The following is a 17621-nucleotide window of genomic DNA, read 5'->3' as shown; positions in this document are numbered from 1 at the left end:
AATCACTTCACATTTTCCGCTCCCAACTCATTTTCCATTTTTGTGCATGCCATCCTGTTTTAAAATCAACCCAACTATGTTGGGTTCCACAACCGAAAGTCAGGGTAATCTCTAAATATTTTTGGATTTTCCAACCAAAGCTAACTAGAGTTTACATCAGCCTTAACCACCAGGTGTTCAGGAAATAACAGGTAGGTCTACTGGAGTAGGGTTGGAACTAGGGGTGTAACGATACCCTCATGTCACGATTCGATTCGTATCACGATACTGAACTCATGATACGATATTATTGCGATACTCCAAGACATATGGTAAAAGATTAACAAAAAATGAACTGTTGATTAAAATGCTAAATTTGGTTTCACATTGTGGGTGTAAATGAATAGGCTTGGACAATAGTGACACCAGAATAAAAATATTAATGATTCTGAAGCTGAAAACAGAATTATTTTAGACGAATTTGCTTGCACTCTTTCACTGACTAGATATATTTAAAATAATGTAGGCCAGTTTTTTACTGGTAACATTTGGCATTATCAGGACCCACAAATAGTCTCCCATTGATTTATTATACATTATATTCAACATTATATATAGCAGTTTAATATAGTACTGACACTAAAACTCTGAAAACTTGCATTGTTTCACACAGTAATTTTTATTTTTATTATGTATAACTATACACAATACATATTGTCACTATCCACAATGCACATTGTTGCATTTTTGTATTGCGATATATTGTGACATGATATATTGTTACACCCCTAGTTGGAACTGAAGTCTGCAGGAAAGTAGTTTTCCAGGGGCAGGGTTGGCTTCCACTGGTTTGCGCCAATGATTCCCAACTGGTTTTGCATCAGGACCAAGCAACTAATCTAATCAAATCTAATGATTTCAACAAGCATTTCCAAAAGTGAGGCTCCATCCTGCAATGTGTAAGTAAGCAAGTGACGAGTCCACTTGAGCTTTCGTAGACCCAATATGTGCATTCCATCGCTCTGGCTTTTTCCAAACCCTATTTCAAACGATGTTACGTATTCCTAACCGCCAAACACTTCATCAGAGGTTTCTCTAGTGTGTAAATGCCGTAACCTCTCAGCCTAAAGTAACACAAATGAAAGTGGATGTCTTCCAATATTTCATTGAGGGCATCCAGGCCAGAACAATAAAATAAACCAACAGCCTTTGTGAGGAGCCGCCTGAATTGGTACCTCTGTTCTGAGATCAGAGTGGATATTGAGCGCTTGTCACTGGACGCTTCAAATCAATACCAGCTGAAGCCGAGGGGAGAAGGTGCAGATTGTGGGATGATTTATGCCTCACAAAGGGCGTCTAATACCCCGTTCAGAGTGTGATAGGCTCTACTAGGGCGGATGAAAAAAAGCAACGCTGGAATCTATAGCTATTTGATTCACGAGCGCACGGCTCAGACCTGCAAACCCAGTGGGGAAAACTGTCTCAGCTTTTTGCTGCGGGAATAATTCGTTTGGGAACAGAGAGTATGACTGCTCGAGGAGCGCATCAAGCATTCAGTAGCTAAGAGGTCTATAGTTCTACATCATAATAGAGTTCAGTGGGCTGAAAGTTTTGTATTGCAGACCGCATAAGAACAAGTGCTGCACCTCATTGTGATTCAATCTTTTTTTCCGTCTTGAATTGTAACCAGGTGTCTATAAAGGTGCATTTGCACTGACAGCAATTCAATTGCTGGAACTCTCATTGAAAGTGAAAGTGACATGTGGAAGACAAACCATGTGTAAATTCATATGTCAACACCATTGCTGAGTATATTCTCCTTAAAACTGCGGTGAACCAAAGACAGTCTCAAAAGACAGTTTCTGACATCACAAACCACCTTGTAACCAATCAGGTCAACGTGTGACCGTCAACGAGTGGATCTCTGAGCTGGAGTGAGTGAGTGGAGGCAGGGCTAATTTGCATATTCATAGAACCACGTATACTAAATGAGGCAAGGGTGTAAATTTACATTCAAGCTATTTTAATGCATCTACTTTCTCCATCTACTATTAGCGTAATGTTAGCTATATATAAACTCTTTGAAAACTACGTCAGTCACCAGTATAAAATAACTCTTTTAAATTAAATTAAAAGGGGGGTGAAATGCTATTTCATGCATACTGAGTTTTTTACACTGTTAAAGAGTTGGATTCCCATGCTAAACATGGACAAAGTTTCAAAAATTAAATTGTACGTTTGAAGGAGTATTTCTGTGCCAAAAATTGTCCTTCCGGTTTGTCACAAGTTTTGAAAAGTTTTTTTCGAGTATGGGTCTGAGTGACGTCAGATGGAGCGGAATTTCCTTATATGGGTCCTAAGGGCACTTCTCCGGTAAGATCGCGGGCGCGCGCGCACTCGTAGACCAGAGCAAGAGAGCGAAAGCAGTTCGCCATCAAAGCGCCCTGCCCGGCTTTTGGGAAGCCAGTGTCACCAAAGAAGTGTGTTTTTGGTTGCCAGGGCAAGACAACCCTGCACAGATTCCCAAAGAACCCAGCGTTAAGGCACCAGTGGATGGAGTTTGTTTTTCCTGAGCATAAACAGAGTTGTGTAGACTGTTTGTTCCCTGCATTTCGACGATGATTGTTTTATAAACTATCAAAAATGTCTATTGCGATCTCAAAATTCCGGCCAGTTGATAATACCTAGAATATCAAAATCGACTGCTGGCGGGAGATCCTTCTCCTATTTAGCACCAAAACTCTGGAACAGTCTTCCTACCATTGTCCGGGAAGCAGACACACTCTGTCAGTTCAAAGCCAGATTAAAGACACATCTCTTTGACCTAGCTTTCACATAATACATTATAGACTTCTATAATTTAATGTTAGGCTGCATATATTAGGTCAGCCGGAACCGGGAACACTTCCCAAAAATCCTGATGTACTCGTTACATCATGAGAAGAATGGCATCTACGCTAATTTTAGTGTCTGTGTTTATCCCGAGGTTTTCCTGCAGCCTGCCGGATCCAGGCCGTATCCAGATCTGACGAAGGACCTTCGCCTGGACCGATGACAACGCAGTGCTGAAGTGCCAACTAGTCTCTCCCTATGGAGGATCCCTTTACCACTCTACAGATAAGGCGTTGTCGGGAAAATTCGTTTCGCGTTCCTACCCCAAAGCAACAAAATAAAATTAAATTCTTTATCAAAATTTATAAGGAAAGACAAGTACTTTGTTTAGGCTTGGCTTGTAGGGAATTCCAAACCTGCATATATTCAAACGCACATAACTATAGAACCCATTCTAAATGCGCATGTGAACGCCATCAGTGTTTCTCACAGGTTCGCGTTTAAAGTCTGTGTAGAGGGAATGGTGTCGTCTTAGCGGCCCCTATTTTAATAATAAATGATCATTGCGACGGAAGCAAATCAATCAAAACTAACTTTAGATGGAAATAACTTAACTCTGCTGTAAAGCCGAAACAATCTCTGTTACCTTAAATTATACGCTTATCTCTGTAAAGCTGCTTTGAAACAATCTACATTGTTAAAAGCGCTATATAAATGAAGATGACTTGACTTGACTTGATAAACAAAGCCCAGATCGACGGATTTGCAGATCGTCTAATACTTAAGGATCGAGCAGTCACAATGATAAAGGTTCGGTGAGTAAAACTGCTTCAAATGTCTAGTGTTGTTGTTAGCTCGGCGGGTAAGCACAGCTTTAGCTCCGCCCACACGGCCCGCCTCCAGCTGCTCGTTTTTTTCCGGAAAGACTCGGTACAGCCTATCTTTCTTTTATAAATATAATAAAACTAAATACTTTTTGGAGATATGAAGGATGCAATACTACTCTATAGGTACTCAAGATTAACAGGAGATTGAGTAAAAATGAGCATTTCACCCCCCCTTTAAATTAAAATATGAACTTTCTGAAAGCACATTAAGCTCTGTGTTTCTAGAAAATTAGAAAGCATTGCAATTAATGATATTAGGTGCGTCCATATTCGCGTACTTTTGCACTATATTCTATGCTATTTTGTTGTATAGTGCAAAAAGTGTGTTCATGCTAAACATTCCAACATAAAAAAGTGCACTTCAAATACAGAAAAAGTGCACTTATTTAACCAAAAACAAAAAAAAATGTTGGAAACTTCATGCAAACAACTGTCGCAACTTTAATTATGCAGCAGAGGTGAAGGACTATCAGACGATGACAACAGGGAAAAAATGGTTCTGGAAGTATAACAACACAACAACGGTAATGTCGACACTGCAGAAACGGTGTAAGAGCCAGTGTTACGGGAAATCAAACTGCAATTTCAAATAGTGCTCTGACTTACATACATTATCTCACACTCTGCATTTCTCCTTCTATTCATCTTGGTCTCCTTATCTGCATCCATCTATTCCCCGTTTCCCTCTCTCCCTGTTGTGTCTCTTTGATGCTGTGTCAGTAGAGGAGAGTGAGAGAGCGAGTTACCGTGGATAATGATCTTTAATCAGACCCAGAGCTCATAGGAAGCACAATCATCAGACCAGCACTCGCTGTGCGCCCGCTTTAACACACACAGAACGCCATATCACCTGCTTTTCTGAAAGAGATGCTATATTTAGTATAGTATATTTAAATGTTGAAAATACTGCAGTGCAGAAGTATGTAGTATACAGTGTACAGTGCGCAAAATGTAATACGCTAGTGTTCCATTTTGAACATGGCCAAACACTCCCAGATACAATACACTTCAATGTGTGTGTTTATATTTGTGTGTTTGTGTTTCTTACCCCTCTGAACTCAGATATGCTAATGCTAATCTATTTACTTGGCCGACTTTGAAACTTGTTTGAAATGTAGATTAAACCTCTAGTTTTAAGGGGTGCTCACATGAAGAAAAGCGTATGAAAATGTATATATGTTCACACACACACACAGAGACGGGGACTTATCTGCTTTTTGCAGACTATGGTGTGTGTGTGTGTATGTGTAGCTATGAGTCAGTATAAACTCTATAATCTCGGGAGTTTTACAAATGTTAAATATTCCCTTAGGCCTTGACAATGCGCCACATCCCACTCGCGTTCTCACACGTACACAATACACTCATGTTCAATCACAGAGACCATCAGTTACACACTCCCTATCAAACACACACTCTTTTCCAAAGCCTTGTGAGCTGCACTGCTATATACTGTTTACATAGTCAGCTAACTTCCAAGGTAAGCTATACTGTATAAAAAATAGAAGTGAGTGATTTGAAACGCTCTACTGTACATTGATGGCAACTCTGCACACCGCACTAAATTGCACTCCTCGTGTGCAGCACATGCCTCACAATTGATAGTATGGTGCTAAGCTAATAATATGATGCTCTAATAAACTTAAAATTACACATTTGGAACAATAGTACATTTTAATTAAAAATAGCCAAATACTTTTATTGATACTTCTAATCACTGGATAAAATGAATAGTCAATTTTCATCTCCATCTGCCATCTTTGGATGATTTATCTCATTTGTGCCAATGTTATCTGGGATTGTCTTCTTGGTAAAGATACACGTGAGGCTGGTGTCAGTTTTGGCCAGAATTAACTCATTTTTGAGTTTGACAACAAACACACCACAAAACACAACAATACAGCATAGTTCAAAATATAATAATAATTATTCATTTCTGAACATTGACTCTCAGGGCCCTATCTTACACCCGGCACAAATGCAGCAGCAAACTTTTTGCTAGTTTCAGCCTGACGCAGTTATCATTTTATTTTATCAATTATTCATTTATCAACGAGGTGTATTGTTGGCGCGTTGCTATTTTGAGGCAACAAAAAATAGACTGCGCAGTTGACCAACTGAAACCTGGTCTAAAGTCAATGGCGCAATATTTTATTTGTTATTTAAAGAGCACGTTAGTAATGGGCGCCTATAGGCGGGTCCACAACATGCGTACACTCTGCTTATTAACACACAGGGTACTGCAGCACACAAACATGCAAAATATTTCAAATAAAAGGATTACAATGTAAAAGATTATTATTGTGTACATCAATATATGGTGGAGTCTGGCTTGTCCCGTAGATGGTCTGCTTGCACGCTTTAACCTCGCGCACGAGCAGTTCTGTTTGCGCTCTGGAGACGCGTTCGGTCTTTCCACTATCAAATTCCATCATATAAAAAGCGAATTTGCCATGGCGCGAGCGCAACTGGCATTTAAAGGGAATGGGAGATGAGACTCTGATTGATTTAATGCACGTAAATCCCAAAACACACCCACTATTCATTAACAGAATAGGGACAACCCTTTTAGACCATGCGCTGGGCGCGCTGACCATTTTTCCTGTCATTAAACTAGCAAAAGTGGATTCGGACACGCCCTAAGTGAATTTGCGCTCTGCGCTTTAGACCATGCGCTTAGATCGTTAAAATAGGGCCCTCAGTCTTTATTCACCTTTTCTCATGTTTTGCAATAGAATTCATAAAAGTATAGAATAGAATAGCAGTTCTAATAGGGGCTCATTGTAACGCAGTGTTACAATGTGCCTCACCTGGGATTTAAACCTGGCTAGTTTCTTCTGCTGATTAGATCAGCATTGAAGAACTATCTCATCTGTTAAAGGGGTGGTTGATTAAGATTTGAACTTTAGTTAGTGTGTAATGTTGCTGTTTGAGCATAAACAACATCTGCAAAGTTACAATGCTCGAAGTTCAAAGCAAAGGGAGATATTTGCTTTTAAAGAAATGGCTTTTTAAGGACTACAACAAACGGCTAGTTGGGACTACAAGACATTCCTCCAGGGTTAGTGACATCACCAACCCTAAAATTTACATAAACCCCGCCCCCTGAACATGATTTATAGATTATCAAGACAGAATATGCTAATCAATGACTAGAAGATAACTACACAAGCATCATAAATTCATCAACTAACCATTCAGAAACGTCCTGTTGCATTCTACATGTTGTCACTTCTTCTTGAGTCTCGTCTTCATCATTGTCTGAATCCGGTTTGAACATAAAAGGCTAAAAGTTTTTGAAATTTTCAGTGCATGTCTGTGTGAGTGCAAGCTCTTGAAGCTCCGCCCTCTGTGCCGGGAGCAGCAACTCATTTGCATTTAAAGGAACAGACAAAAAACAGTGCGTTTTTGTTCACCCTCAAAAAATGTACAATTTTAACATACTATATAAAAATTAGAGGTGGGCATAGATTAATTTTTTTAATCTAGATTAATCTAGATTAATTTTGAAATTAATCTAGATTAATCTAGATTAAAATGGCTCATTTGAATTCTGCCGAAGGCATTCAGAATATGTGTGCTACCCAAATAATGACTATAAAAGCAAGTCTTTGAGAACGGGTTTCTCAAGCCAGGTGGCGCATTAGACCAGGTGCTCATCTCCTGTTTCCAAAATGCATCACAAACTGCTTGAGAAAGCTGTTCTACTCATAACCTGTAAAGGTTACTACTGTACTGTTACCGTCCGTAGGCAACATTAGGTAGGCCTATGTTATTATCAACAACTATAGGCTATTAATTAGGGATGGGCGATATGGCCTAAAATCCATATTGTGATATACATTGCAGCCTCTTGCGATAACGATATTATAATAAAACCATTTCAGAACAGGTTACACAGACCCTGCTAAACAACTGCTAAATGTTTTTTTTTTTTTTTTTTTTTTTTTGAAAGGGTGTATGTAGTTTTGAGAACATATATTGTGCAAAACTGTAAGTATACAACATAATTTTGCAGATAAATAAAATTTAAGTACACTAGCTGCAGAGACTTTTAGGTATAATGTTTATTATGGCTTGGAGCTTATGAAACCCCAAATTTAAAATGAGAATATTGTCTAACTGATGTCTTTTCAGTTAAAAAGAAACACAACAAGGTTTCTTAAAATCGGGCGCTTTTAATAAAAAGAGATTGTGTGCTACACCACTCACTAAGATATATTGGGAATAATACGCGCGCGCTGGTATTCAGTGATATGTTTCGTTTTGAATTTGAGGTGGTAGAACGGATTAGTCGTGTGTTTACTTACCAAACTGTTACACCACACAGTCTACGTCGGACGGCTTAAATCCGAACTAATTGTCCAAATAATGGATGTTGCACTGATCTTTTACACCAGCTTTCACTTTCAGCCGTGTTTACTTAAGATGACGACGAATATGATGCGTTGCAGCCGGGTGTTCCTCGCGGCCGCGGGAAGATTGCGTCATCATAGCTTGTGTAGCTTGAGCCAGCTCCCAACCCAATTTGGAGAATAGATTAACGGCGATATTTTTTTTATCGCGCGATAAGAGTCTCGCGTTAACGCCGATAACGGCCCACCACTAATAAAAATATCTGTATTTTGAGCTAAAACTTCACATACACACTCTGGGGACATCAGAGACTTATTTTACATCTTGTGATAAGGGCATTATACCACCCCTTTATATAACAGATATAAGATAGAAATAATATCAGATTTGTCTAGTTTTAAATAAACACACACACACAAAAAAAAGGGATGAAAATTTAACTTCAGTAAGGAATTTACTTTTGCTATGGTTAAATAAATGTTCAATGATATCTTCCAAAGATTTTTTTAATTTTGCCGCAATTTTTTCACTATATAGTGTTGATATGGCAACTAGTAAATACACTAAGTTTCATCTTGCTAGCATGTTTGGAAAGTTTTAAACCATGTGTGTTACAACTAGCCCCACGTTAGGTTGTGCCGTGCTCACCCCTAGTTTAAAGCTGCTGAAAGTCAATTTTGTCACAATTCAGACACACATCCACAATTTAAAATTTTCAGGGTATCTAACAGTTCGTATAAAAATGTAAATAAATTAAAGTAATTTGAGAGTCGGGGCCGACAACCTATAATAACTAATAGTAAAGTGCCCTTTCGGTTGTATTTCGGTGACTAAAATAACACTGGGTTAGTCAAGCTACATAAAAAGGATGTGAAAATATAAAAGTAAGTATAGTCTATATTACATATTTCAAGTCTTCTTAAGTTATATAACAGCTTTGTGTGATAAACAAACCAAAATTACATTTGTTATTCACTGAAAATGACAGTAATGGTCACTATTGACTATCACTATACAGAAAAGTACAGCCTGGACATTCTGCAAAACATCTCTGTTTGTGTTCCACAGAAGAAACAAATCCAAATGGTTTCAAAAAGACATGCGAGTGAGTGAATGAATACAGAATTTCATATTTGGGTGAACTATTTATTTAAGCCCAAACTGAAGTCCTTCTCTAACTCTCATAGCTTCCATAACATCATCTTTTTCAATCTAAATCCTCTTTCTTATAATCCTTCAACACGGCTGCTGTGAATTTGTCCCATGTGTGCTTGTGTGCACTTCATATGGTTATGTCCTCTACATCTACAAATAAAATCAGTGATGTGGACACTGGAAAGAATGATTGTGAGAGTCTCATTCCCAGCGGGACATGGCGTCGGGGCGTAGGTGCCAGGACGGAAACAGAGAATGCAACATTTGCATTTAAAAAGGTGACATTTGCAATGCTGGTCTGGAGCCCCAGGAATGAGAGGAGAGGCAGGTGCTGGGATAGCCCATATTCATCTCGGTGACAGGACGACAACAATGAGAATGTCAAAGCCAAGAGTAAGACAGCACACCAAATCACACACACATACACTCACACACACATATGCTCCGAACAGAGGCTGCTGTCCAAAATAACCCTGACAATCCACCCCCTCATCTCTCAAACCCATGTGGAGATAAATTGGTGGCTGTTCAAATCGACTTTTACCTCATACCGAAGTAATTACATGAAAACAACGGCTGCAAATTGTAATATCTGTTGTAGTCACATTAAACTTCAAGTTCAGGCAGGGTGGAACATGCATTATTTATGTGATATGTGGAATAAATTACATTGTAAACACAGACTGTTTAGACCTGAGGAGCATCTGATTAGTTTAAGTTTAATCGTCTTCATTGTTTCTGAAGTGCAGTCGGGTCGTTTGGAGTTTATGTGGAAGTGTTGGTGCTGATGAGACGCGGATATGGGGCGTGTTCGCACGGTGAGGGCTTCTGATTGGCTGCCCGCTCGGCGAGGGCTTCTGATTGGCTGCCCACTCGGTGAGGGCTTCTGACTGGCTGCCTGCTCGGTGAGGGCTTCTGATTGGCTGCCCGCTCGGCGAGGGCTTCTGATTGGCTGCCCCCTCGGCGAGGGGTTCTGATTGGCTGCCCGCTCGGCGAGGGCTTCTGATTGGCTGCCCCCTCAGCGAGGGGTTCTGATTGGCTGCCCGCTCGGCAAGGGGTTCTGATTGGCTGCCCGCTCCGCGAAGGGTTCTGATTGGCTGCCATGAGCGCAGAGAGCAGTGCTTTAAAAATGTCCACGTTTTTTTGAACATGGTACAATTGTGATGCCAAGTACAATACCATTTTTTTTAGACTTGTAGACAAAACATTAGACTGAATTTAAATGTAAGCGCGCTCTCTCTCTCTCTCTCTCTCTCTCTCTCTCTCTCTATCCATCTATCTCTATCTATATATATACATGCACACAAAATATGTGGAATCGAGCTATAGCTTGTTTCTTTTGGTTACATCCAAAAGATTAGGTAACTGTAGATGACTTTGTATGTTGTACAATGTTTGAAAATTTTTACCCTCTTCTGTCTTTTTGACCGAAACTTTTTACTTTTTTTTTTTTTTTTTTTTTTTTTTAATTCATCGGAATGGTATGAAACTTGCTAAAAGTTTTGGCACTTGCTATGTGAACACACACAAAAAATAATGGACATGATTCGAACAGGTTAAATGGTCCTGAAAAAAATAGTTTTTAGTTAATTTTTAGTTGAGGTGCTGCTTGTTTCCAAAAAAGATCTTTATTTGGGTCTCGGCCTCCTGGAAAAACCTCAAATGTGCAAATATCTGAAAGAATTGTAGTGTTTACAGTCTCTAATCTTGCTGAGTTTATTTATTGCTGCTTGTCCTGGCCAAATCCCTTCCTCGTTAATATCCGTTAGAGCAAAAGGAAAACAGTTACTATATAAGTTTGCATCCAAAATTATATATTTTAAGCATGTGTGTTAGATGATATTCTAAATTAAGGCATTCTACAAGTTTGCCCCCATTTCCAAATAATAACAAGCATCTCATAATTTAATACGCCTCCCTTGAAAGACAATTAGCCTTAATCAGGTTCTTTGGTCTTCAGTTTTAGTCTCTGTGTTCCCATGACTGCTTTTATCAGAGGAGATCATTATGGGCCAACTACTACCCAGAGTATAGTTTTACAGGCAATAAATATCATTATGAGGCTGTAGTCTCGGTTTCATTCATTAATTCATTTGTTTCATCTTTATTTTTAAACAATTTTAGGAAAAACTAGAGGGAGAAATGAACGCATTAAACACCCAACATGCTGTTCCAGACCTGTATGACTTTCTTGTTTTCATGAAAAACAAATAGAGATGTTAGGCAGGATATTCATGCTGTTTTTTAGATACAATAATCGTGAACATTGACCGGCTCCAAAAATAGCACCATAAAAGTAGTAGTCAATATGACTTACGGCATTATGTTTTATATGAGCATAACATTGTACAATCAGTCTTGTGAAGGTGAATGATAGCTGTGTTAAAAACTTAATCTTAAACCTAAATTTGTTATTCAGACAGATTTAATTTTGTGCATATGCAAATATGGCACCTCCAGATTTACAAGACACAAGAACAAAAACGTTTAGCATTATCGACTTAATATATATTTTTTTTTTACATTTATGAGCTGCAACAAAGGGAAGATTTTCAATGAATAATGACTTTTAATTAAAAAAACAAACAAACACAAAGCTATCATACAGTATAACTTCAGAAGACTTGAAAAATATAGTGCATGAGTTAAACGGACTATACTTTTATGGTGCTTTTTGTCATTTTTTGGAGCTTGAGAGCCTTTGGTCACAATTCAGTTTCATTGTATGGAATGAGCAGCATTGACATTCTGCTAAATTTCTCCTTTTGTGTTTCATAGAAGAAAGTAAGTCAAATCAAGTTTTGGGTGAGCAAATGATGACAATTTACATTTTGGAGTGAATTATTTCTGTTTTTTTGTGTGTAAATCTGATATTTCCCAAAAAAGAATGAAATCTTACCTTCATTAACACGGATTCGCTGAGCTTTTCTCGGTTTACAATCTTTATGGCGACTTTCTGACATGTGACACAGTGGATCCCGAGCTTTACAAGGCCTAGAGGAAAAAAAGAAATGAAGAAAAAGGTTGAAAGAAAACCACTGGTCTAATCATTGGTCTGCATCCACAACATTGGTCTGCAACATGGCTGAGCAATTTAATCACAACTGCACAAAAACCCTTTCACAGGTCATTTCCTTTCACACACCGAAACACGAGCGTCTTTCCCTCGGCATCTGTGAGACGCTCCATTCATATCTCAAGAGCAACGGCCAGGTATAGTAGATAAGCAAAACTGCGAGCCAAATTGATGGTGTACAGCAGCAACCTAAAGGCCTTTCTGCTTTATCACTCGTGACGTGGAGTTTCATGGTGCGCGAGCAGCTCAAAGAAAATGGTTTCTACGAAACATCCGCCACACGGTTAACACTTTTATTAGTCAAAGTGTTGAATGTTTACAGGCTTACAGAGCCATGCTTCACGGTTCCCCTCTCTTCTCCATACTTTCAAGGACTTTCTAAAGAAAAATCTCTAGCGTAAATACCTCAGGTCCTTCCACATTTGAGCAAGCATTTTCAAATGAAACAAAAACCACGAAAGACGATTCAGCAAAGTTGTTTGCTGCACCACGAATTGTTGGGTAGATAGGGAGGGTTTGACGCCTGTGCGAGACAAGATAATGAATGTTTCATATCCTAAGGTGCACGCGTATCGGAAAACTGACAAGCGCATAAACGAAAAATGCTGTGATTTGCAAAGAGGATGCAGTGAATGTTTTTAGTTTGTAATAAAGTAAGTAAGAAACCCCCCACCTCATCCCAACCAAATCCTCGTCCCCGATGACACTCAACAGACACTCCTGAACAACTACTGCTCTCATGTGACTCAATGGCTCTTTACAAGCTAAAGGAAAATGGCTGCTTTTGAAGGGTTTTTCAAAAGGTTTTTTTTTTTTTTCTCTTCCTGAAAATAGTGTTAATATTATTATTTATTTATTTTTAAACCATATCAGCTTCAGCTTCTCCAAGGGGAAAAAAAAAAATGCTGTTATAATTACATTAATTTATGATAAACGATTCACATTCCGGGTGGAATCAGTCTTGGGTCTGGATCTGGACTGCAAACTGCTAATTGGTGACCTCTGATATAGGGTGTACCGTACAGGGATACGTTATACAATAGAGCCCTGCACCTTTCAGAGTGTTCACTTCAGGTGCTCTGCCCTGCCAAGTGATGGAGAGACAGAGAGGGAATATTATTCAAATGTCATCCGAAGCTAATTAAACAATAATGATGCCTGACAGCGAACTCAACAGTTGACAAGACCATTAGAATTGATCCAATCATCATCACCGGCCACAAATAAAGAAAAAATATCTCATAATAACAGGAATAAAAATACCCCCAAAAATGAAAAAACAAAATGTCCTTTCTCATAATCAAAAGGCTTCTGTTTATGAGATTCAAGAGGCCAGGAATTTCATGCACTTTGAGCACTGTGACCTATTCCAGCCAGCAATGATAATACACAGAGACATTAGCACAAATATATATGTAGAGAGCATATCACAGTCAGACGTCATACCGCATGACATTATCACAAAGATAGAGTGTATTAAGTGCAAGGGCAGAAGAAATGGCCTTATCAAAAAGAAGGGAAAAAAGCCATGCGACAGGAGAACTGCTGAACGAAACTCTTCGTGCGCGCTCCATCTGCTCTGATAAGAACTCAAGAACACTCGGCCGAGTCACAGCGTATAACTGACAACAGAGCGAGCGCTTGATCTGTATCGATTTCAGTCTGTGTGCACCTTCACAATCAATACAATTAAAAGAGCTCCTGTCCACTGCAACATCATCATAATGCTCAAAAACACAATATTCACCTTGACCCAAGATGTAATATGTGCATTAGCATATATTGCAGTCGGAGTTGCAATAGTTGAGTAGATTCGTTTTTAAATATATATGAAATAATATTTTATCATTATGCCTGAAGACCAGTTGAACAGGATAGCATATTTTATCCTTTTATTCAATAACTGTCACCATTCATACCAAAAAATACTGCTCTGGTACCATGTTGAGTAAATGGAATGAGTTGACGAAATGACCCAATTTATAGTATTTTTAGTATTTAGTTTAAGCAAGTTGTGATTTAAAAATGAAAAACTGTTAATAACCAATGATGAAGAATAATGACCAAAAAATACGATTCTTTTTTTTATTATTAAAAATAAAATAGTTTGGTGATACCATACCAGTCAGTTCATATAAATAAGCAGTCCTGAAAGCCCTACTCCTGTATATAACAAGACCAAAAAAAGGTTTACTGAAAATAATGCTACCTTGAATATCTTATCTAGTGTTCCTTTCATGTTATGATCATACTGCCAAAATGAGCTCTATTTCGCTGAAGAATAATCAGTTCACAAATTCCTCCTTTCGCTCAGCCATAACTGACTCCAGATGCACAGACCTTTCCTTATTGCTCCTCTGTGACAGAAATAAGATTTCTGCATCTCTAATTTTGTTGTTGTTCATTCTGTATATGTACACAAACGTGCGGACAGTTTTTCTTCATGTCTGTCGGCTCATGACTCAATTTAGGCAATTATCTTAAACTTGTGTCTACTTTAAATAATGCTAGTTCTTCTATCAGAGGGGTTTTATTACATTTTAGCACATTTTAGTTGTGAACCTATTGAAATTTTACTGAAATTAAAAATATCCAGGTTCTCCCCAGGCAGGGATGACTTTAATGACATCCTACTTCCGGATATGTGTGGGCATTTTCCCAAAAAAAAAACAAAAAAAAAAACAAAGATGTAAAATGAAAATAATGGAGAAAATGTGTCTCAGGGTATGAACTAGTTTAGGGGGCTCGGGGTATCTGCGTTGCAACCCAGGCTCATTGGATAAACGTGCCTGTGGTGACATTTGTGCAAAATGATATTGCGTTGCTTCTTGCACATTTCGCGACACTTTCAAAGTGAAATGCCCAGTGATTGGCACTAAAATGTTAATGCTCTATCGCGTTAGAAAATAATGTATCACCTCCACTAAACCCTACCCTAAACGCAACCAATAGTGTTAACAAAAGCAAACGTGACATAAAAACACATTTTATCTGCTTCTACAAGTCTTTGAGCTCTTATTACGTGACTCGTGTGTCACTGTACAGAGCGTTTCATATTACAAGTGCAATGCTGTACCAGGTGAGAATTAGAAAAGCCATACATCTGGAGCTGAAGTGATACAAACATCAAAATGTATCAGTTTAATCATGCACAAATGTTAAAAGTGTTTTGAGGTTACACCATAGTATTACGCAAAAAAATATCAATAATCAGTTCGCCACTGCAATCAGTGAATTGTATGTACGGGGTGGATGGATGGATGTTTTGGACAATGCTACCTAAAATGTGGGCACTACCTAAAACGATGGATGGATGGATGGATGGATGGATGGATGGATGGATGGATGGATGGATGGATGGATGGATGGATGGATGGATGGATGGATGGATGGATGGATGGATGGATGGATGGATGGATGGATGGATGGATGGATGGATGGATGGATGGATGGATGGATGGATGGATGTTTTGGACAATGCTACCTAAAATGTGGGCACTACCTAAAAACAACCAACAACTGGATGGATGGATGGATGGATGGATGGATGGATGGATGGATGGATGGATGGATGGATGGATGGATGTTTTGGACAATGCTACCTAAAATGTGGGCACTACCTAAAAACAACCAACAACTGGATGGATGGATGGATGGATGGATGGATGGATGGATGGATGGATGGATGGATGGATGGATGGATGGATGGATGGATGGATGGATGGATGGATGGATGGATGGATGGATGGATGGATGGACTATGCTACCTAAAATGTGAGCACTACCTAAAAACAACCAACAACTGGAAAAGTTTCCTAAGCCCCTGCACATATGTGGCTCGCCAAACCGCCTCCTTATTCTAATGAGCCCCTCATGAATTATTCAAAAATCTATAATTATGCATTCCTTTTGCTGACGTGGAGTTTGAGGCATTAAAAATAGATCTGAGCGGAACGGCAGCACAAGCCCCAGTGGAGTCCCGCTGCTGTGTTTTGACTGCCTTTCTTTCTCTAGATCCGCAATGCTCTCGGCCTGTCGACCAGGAGGATGTTTCTTTATGACAGGCCCATTCTCGCTGTCCCCCGTCCCACTCTGGACACGTCACTGACAGGCTGCGGGAAATCTGGATCCCTCACGACAGCGCTGCTAAATTCTGATGATGGGGTGGCCAGGGTTTTGCCGAAAGCGTTTTTTTTGTGCATGAGTTTGCTTCAAAAGCACTATGAGTCGCTGCTGCAACTTCTAGGACTGGTGTTTGTCCCGGCAGTGTGCGCATATATGCTTTTAGACGTGGGCGTCTGTCATTTTTGCCAAAAGACCTTTACTGCTCAGCCCTACGATACCTTCCCCCCGGTAGGGGTGATCAAATTTTGAGGAGGTGCATGCATACATTTGAATGTCAATTAGACTCCGCTGACAGGTCTGGCGACGTGTGCAGACAGTCAAGTGTTTAGTTGTTGAAGCAAACGCAGTCACACGTGACAAACTGGGCCACCTACTGTCATCCTCACAACCATAACGTGGGTAAAACGTTCAATATAAGGTTTAATATCCGTCTACTCCTACAGGAAATAAATTCTCATGCCTTTCTGCTTTAAAGATGCCATATTCTACACAGCTGAAGCATTTAGTGCATTTGTCATTGATGTTGTTTAGAAATTTGTTGCAAAAGAATTTATCCATTTAAATAGCTGTAAAATATCCATACGCTACACTGAGGACACATCCTAAATACACAAAAGCCAACTGTACCTGCATTCACACTATATTTTTCATTGAAGTCCATTTATAATGTTAGTCAAGGTTTTACATGACCAATTTTTAACACTCACTTATGTTTAGAATGAATCTGAAATGTATGTTTTTTAAAGGCTACAGTACCTTTAAAGGGGTGGTTGATTATGATTTCACTTTTCTAACTTTGAGCATAAACAACATCTGCAAAGTTACAATGCCCAAAGTTCAAAGCAAAGGAAGATATTTGCTTTTAAAGAAATCGTTTTTTAAGGACTACAACAAACGGCTGGTAGGGACTACACAAGCTTCCTCCCGGGGTAGTGATCATCACTAACCCTTAAATTTACATAAACCCCACTCCCGGGAACACAAAGTCCATGTTGAGAAGAGGAAGAGTTGGTGTAGTAGAGCACATTTGTGAGTCTGCTCAAGCTGTGCATCCGTCTTTTCACATGCAATACAGTAGGTAACACAAATGCAATAGCATGTCACTCTTACAACAGTTCCCACACGAGCGATTTTATAGATTATCATGACAGAATACGCTAATGCTTCGCCCTCTGTGCCGGGAGCAGCAGCTCATTTGCATTTAAAGGGAC

General features: G+C 39.2%; 1 protein-coding gene across 3 annotated transcripts in view; it reads right to left on the bottom strand.

Annotated features, from left to right (window-relative positions):
• brsk2a (BR serine/threonine kinase 2a) overlaps positions 1-17621 on the bottom strand; it is a 220666-nt gene that overhangs the window by 96161 nt on the left and 106884 nt on the right. For all 3 annotated transcript variants that reach the window (XM_079859711.1, XM_079859712.1, XM_079859713.1), the window contains exon 2: positions 12109-12203. In XM_079859711.1, coding sequence (XP_079715837.1) covers positions 12109-12203 — 95 coding nt within the window. The remainder of the gene's footprint in view (positions 1-12108; positions 12204-17621) is intronic.

The sequence above is a fragment of the Squalius cephalus genome, assembly GCF_949319135.1.
Source record: "Squalius cephalus genome assembly, chromosome: 23".
NCBI classification, from domain to species: Eukaryota; Metazoa; Chordata; class Actinopteri; order Cypriniformes; family Leuciscidae; genus Squalius; species Squalius cephalus.
The sequence above is the reverse complement of the archived record's forward strand: the minus strand, read 5'-3'. Positions and strand labels throughout refer to the sequence as shown.